At 44.9% G+C, this 5,781-nt stretch overlaps 1 protein-coding gene across 1 annotated transcript in view; it reads right to left on the bottom strand.

Moving 5' to 3' along the window:
- ABAT (4-aminobutyrate aminotransferase) overlaps positions 1 to 2,967 on the bottom strand; it is a 28,212-nt gene extending 25,245 nt beyond the window's left edge. Inside the window, exon 1 of the mRNA XM_010152766.1 lies at positions 2,879 to 2,967. Within this exon, the coding sequence (XP_010151068.1) occupies positions 2,879 to 2,948 (70 nt within the window). The 5' untranslated portion in view covers positions 2,949 to 2,967. The remainder of the gene's footprint in view (positions 1 to 2,878) is intronic.
- Between the last annotated feature and the right edge of the window lie 2,814 nt (positions 2,968 to 5,781).

Below are 5,781 nucleotides of genomic sequence, written 5' to 3'. Positions count from 1 at the left end.
CAGGAATGGAACAGCTTTCCTACTGCAGTGGCACAGCCGACACAAGCAGAGCTGGCACAGAGCGGGGGAAGTATTTACATTCAGACTGTCAGCTGTGACCACCTCACAGCACACTGGACTGCAGCAGCAGCAGCACTCGGCCCAGGTCAGATGCAGTGTGGAGGTACATCGCCCTTTCTCCACCATCAGCCGCCTCTCCCGATTTGTCCGGCTGCTACCGAACTGACAGCAGGAGTCCTTGTGAAAAAAGCTTTGGCTAGCTACTCTGTTTGTTGCCATTCTTCTGCCACCCTTCAAACTGCAATGAACTTTATCTTCAAGGCCAAACCATCAAGTAGATCAAGGAAAATAAAACCATACATGATTAAGCCTTATTTTTAAGAAAGGCTTAAGGATTCCAAATACTTACAGGCTTCACATTTTTGGGAAAGATTTAAGTTACATATTGCTTTCATGTGTTTTGACTATCCTTTGCATTCTGATCAACTTAAATAATTTTCATCTTCCCTGCCTAGTTTGCTTGCCATGGGCTAGCGCTGTGTTAGGGATGAGAACACTAAAACCAGTGGTTAATGAAAAAAAGATTCTCCAACCAGGTGCTTACCTCTTGTCCCATGTTTCTTAAAAGATGGAGGGCTTGAAATCCATCTTAATTAGAATTAAACACTATCCTCCACGTACAATTAAATGAAAGGTTCCTAAAAATATTTTTATTACAATAAAGATTAGTTATCTTTGTTCCCTCATGTTTTACAACACTGAATGTGCGTGTAGTTCTTTGCTGCCATGAATGCAAACTTGCCAACATCCTTCCTTTTCACATGCCCCTGTTTTGTCAGTAGCCAGTTTACTACGTGCCCAGGGCCAGCACAATGCTGACTCCCACATTTGCTTTAAAAAGCAGAAATAATCAAGGATGAAAAAACCTCTTCCTGTAAATAAATTGATTGTAGATTCAAACTGAGCAGGATTATTGTGTTTAATGCACACACACAACTGAAATATGACAGCCCAGACATAGAGGCTCCTGCCAAGAGGCAGCCTATTCTCCCCTCCTCCATCCCCCTTTGCAAGCCCTGTCATTTCAGTATCCACCGGAAAAAATTAGCAGACCAAAAGGCATGCAGGACTTTTGAGGGAATAACATATGAGTATCTTCTTTAGTCTGTAAACTCTGAACTTGAGTGCTCACAAACACCTTGGAGGAGAGCACTCTGGAGCAGAGAGCTCCTGGACATCGCCCTCAGCATCTCCCTAAAAGCCAACAGAGTCCAGCGGCACTGCAACCTCAGCTGGGGCTCACCAGAAAAACGGGCTGAAGCTCCAAGTTTTGCTCTAAGTGTCAGAGGCTCCTCACTATTCTGTTAGCCAGGAATGCTGCAGATGAAGGAACTGCCACGATGCAGTGGGATCACCCTCTTTCTGGTGAGGGGTTCTCCCCTCGCTCCATCTTTTGTGATCTTTGGCACACACACAGAGCATTCGGTCCCAAAGGCCCCAGGCCTGTTACACAACCTGCACCCCAGGCTCTGCACTCTTTGCCTCAGTGCTTCAGCAGGCTTTCCCACTGACAAGTTTCCTGAAGCAAGGATGGATTCACGGTGCCTGGCGTTGCTTTCCTTTCTTACTGAAGATCTACACCCCCTCGCTGCGATGGTGAGGAAGAAGAGCAAGTTGGCGCATCTGCCCCCCGTTACCTTGCACAACTGCAGTGCAATTGACTTGGGGACTGGGCAGCAGCGTAGAAAGGGGCAAGACACCGGGAGGGACAGGGAGCATCAAGTGATACCGAGACGACAGATCACCTCAACGGACTGACAGCTAATGAAGGCCTGGTTGCTGCAAGCACTTTCCACTGTCCACTATCGACCCAACGATAGCGCAGATAACCCGTGCGTCACTCCCATAAATAGAAGCGCACCCTGAAACACTGACCTAATACTTTTCCAATAGTTACAAGACCAGACTTTGTGTTCTTTAGCCAAAGGTCAGTTGCTCCCCGAAGTGTATGATTTAAAAGGAAATCAATCATGTTTAAGTTGTGAGCAAATGGAAGGGTTCTGTGTTTGCCTGGCAGCGGAGAAGGCGCACAGGAGAAAGGCTGGAGGAGAGGAGAAACATTAATATTTACTCCATCACAAAAACAGTCATTCATCATGCTGTATTCAGTATAAGAGCACACGAAATGGGTGCTATATCTTACATTCTACACTGCTTTGTCCAACAGAGCCAACAGAAATTTAGTTTTTGTATCTATTTCACAGAGATTGCAGGCTTAATGTACACATGCACATGCTAAATTACAAGCTGGGGCCAAGCAAGAGCTTGTCATTATGAACTCAGGAGAAAGTAGCTTGATGCTGTGTGCTAGGTTTTTACTTCAACTAGAGCTAACTACAGGCAGAAACGCACATCCCCAGCGAGGGCCACCTCTTCATGTCAGTCACACAAAACCTCCCCACAAGAGCCAACGGGCAGTGTCGCGCTACATGGCAGAGAGACAAAAAAGGCTAATTGTGACTAAGATGGCTGTTTCACCTCTGCACCACGTCGCATCAGAAAGTAGCTCTGTAAGAATGGAGTTCCAAGGGCTGAAAAGCTTTGTTTCAGTTAGCATATTCACAGTGCAAATTCTTAACTACATGACTTCTTGTTTGCAGAATAAAACCAAGACTAGAAAAAACCACAGCACCTTAGTGGGCCACTGGTGGACTACCACTGCATCAGTAAGATGCAGAACATCGTACTCCTCAAGTTCTGAAAGATCCAACACCGCCAGACAAACCTCAGCAATGTTCCCACTGGAATTCCCTCTACCAGCATAAAGCGAACATTTACCAAATACCAAACCAGAAAATAGAAAAAAAAACCCACTTACCAAACACAAGCAGCCTGGAGTTTTGCTGCAGGCAACAGGTCAGCTGCCGACTAAGCAACATGGACGCCATTTTATCGTTCCTCAAGAAGACTCAATTGTCAGAGATCTCTTTGTGTTTGAGGATCTGAAAAAAAAGAAAAGCAAACGCTTATTCATTTCCCTGTGGATGCAGCCACTACTACTGTGCCGTTCATTTCCATTTCCCTTTCACTCATTTCACTCCAAAGAAACTGGAATCATGCTGTGATGGATTACTGATGTTCAGAGCAGTCTCAGGATCGAGACCCGAGTCTGATGCTACGTCTTGTTGAGGCAAATGACTTCTAGGCTAAACCTGTTTCTCCCACCTTTAGTGGGGTCAGGGGGTAAAGGTCATTGCCTATTTCCCCTTGTTTTTCTTCTCTACTTTATGTATGTGGTCTACACTGAACTTCTAAAGTGTTTCCAGTCAGTCTCTCCAGCCAACCTGTTATTTTGATTTAACGTAACTTTATGAGAATAATCTCATCTAATACAAAAAGACAGCAGGACAAGCACTAGGAAAGAAAAGACAATCAAGCCCCTGAAAATAATAGTTTCTATCAACTAATCACATGTCTATGAAGAAACTGGGATTGTTCAGCCTGAAGATGACTCAGGCTGCATCCCATCAATGTGTAATAAATACCCAGTGGGAGAGAGCAAAGGAGCCAGAGCCTTCTCAGCGGTGTCCAGTGCCTGGGTAAGAGGCAATGGGCACAACGTGAAATACAGTGAGCTCCATCTGAATACAGAAAAACCCAGGACAGGTTGCCCAGACAGGGTGTGGAGTCACCATGCTTGGACATAGTCAAAACCCAGCTGGAGATGGTCCTGAGCCGCTGGCTTTAGGCGATGCTGCCTGAGCAGAGGGCTGCACCAGATGCTCCCCAGCGGTCCCTTCCAACCTCAACTGCTCTGTGATTCCAGCTCAGCTAGTTAAACATCAATGACCTTGTAAAGTCAAGTAGCATGAACGATAATATGACTCCTTTTTTGCTTGGGAGCACCTGTGCAGAAAGCATGGTTGGAAGTCATAAATAGATAAAAGAGGTCATTGAATTATTATCCAGGACACAGGTTAAATTCAAACCTTACACTTCGACATGCGGTACCCTCTGCTCTATGTAGGGCACCAGAGCCCGTTTTTGCCTGTACAGAGACGATGCTGGCATTTTTCACCTCACTGGATACCTCCACCCTCAGCGGAGGTACACCATCTCGTAGCAACGGACCGAGGTCCCAGTGAAATGTAACTAACACGCAGAAACCGCCTGGGAACTCTACTTAGCAGCTGTGGTCTGAGAATGGAGCTCATCTTCCAGCAGAAAGAGATCACAGCTTATTGCTTACACCATTCCTAGGCTATCAACAAAATAGCCAAACACGTGTCGATGGCTAGATGCAGGGAAAACTGGCAATAGAAAACAAAAAACTCCTTACCCACAGGAATCTATTAATTCCCGGACCTATTAATACTCAGGTACAAAGAAAATTCCCGATGCCTTCCCTGACAGTCGACACAGTTCTCGGTTTCGCTTAGTTTGCTCCGAGCCCAGTTTAAAACTCAAGGTAGTTTGAAATCTGCCAAGGTGAGCAAACACTTGCACAACATTCGTGCGCAAGCTGGAAAAAGCTAGATTAGCTTCGTACGGTTTTGGTTGAGAAGTGTAGAGGGAACCAGTTAATTTTTTTCAGAAAAGAGTAACTTCTCTATAAGACAATTTATAAATCATTAATTTTTCACTGTCAGCTTCTTTCTTCAGGTGTGCTAACTTTAGCATAATCACGGCGCAAAGCTATACCCCAACACCATAAATTCCTTATCTCATGACCATCCTCTAGGAAGAAAACCAAACGCGAGCCTAAGTCCCTGAGCCTACCACTGTGGAGAAAGCTGTTGCAGGGTCAATGGGCCCAGCACCTCTCTCAATGATTAACCACCTTGATTGATGCCCTCTGCTCGGAGCTATTTATCTATACTTCTGCAATCTACAATTCCCTTCTTAAGTTTGCTCTGCAAAGTATTGCTTTTTAAAAGCCTCCAGGAGCCTCTTAAAACACGAACATGGCTTGGCAGGAGCCAACCACCCTACGACTGAAAGCTGAAACAACCCACTGAGGTTCCCCTCATCGTTCTTGTCCCCTTCAGCCATCTCCCGTGGATGGTTTGCTGCAAACTGACTGTCTACCTTCCCACAATGATGAGATGCCTCTTCACATCCCAGTCAAACATACCTCCAAGTTGCCTCTTCACATCCCAGTCAAACATACCTCCAAGTTGCCTCTTCACATCCCAGTCAAACATACCTCCAAGTCGCCTCTTCACATCCCAGTCAAACATACCTCCAAGTCACGCTACGTGGTGGTACCCACCAGCATCCAGGTCTCCCTGCAGTGGTACCAACTCTTCCTTCCCTAGGTGAACAGTTCCTGTGTCTGCTCCCAGAATGTTATTTTATCTTTTACTTATATTTACAGTTTAACTTAAGTCCTTTAACAGTTAAAATACAATATTCAGAAAAGGCTAAACAATATATTTGGAAACGGTATTGCCTTTCTGAAATACAGAAAAAAAAGCTATTGCAAGAGATTTAAAAATAAAGTAGCTTGGCCCTAATTTTCCTTGGCAGTTGTTACATAAAAAGTTTTACCATTTTCTAGTTCAGAGTCAGAATAAATCATGTACTATCACATCTGAGTATAACTAAAATCAACTCCCTTTCCACCTCCATTACGCACACAAATCCTCACAGATCAGCTGATGCGATTGGTGTATTTGCCTAAGCACATGTTATTCGGTTATCATAATAACCAATTGAATTTTGCCTCCATGATCCATCTCTTGATCAATTCCCACAGGCCTGGCTCGTTCTAGCGCTGTA

The sequence above is a fragment of the Eurypyga helias genome, unplaced genomic scaffold, assembly GCF_000690775.1.
Source record: "Eurypyga helias isolate BGI_N326 unplaced genomic scaffold, ASM69077v1 scaffold21815, whole genome shotgun sequence".
NCBI classification, from domain to species: Eukaryota; Metazoa; Chordata; class Aves; order Eurypygiformes; family Eurypygidae; genus Eurypyga; species Eurypyga helias.
Note: the sequence above shows the minus strand (reverse complement) of the source record. Positions and strands in the feature narration are given on the sequence as shown.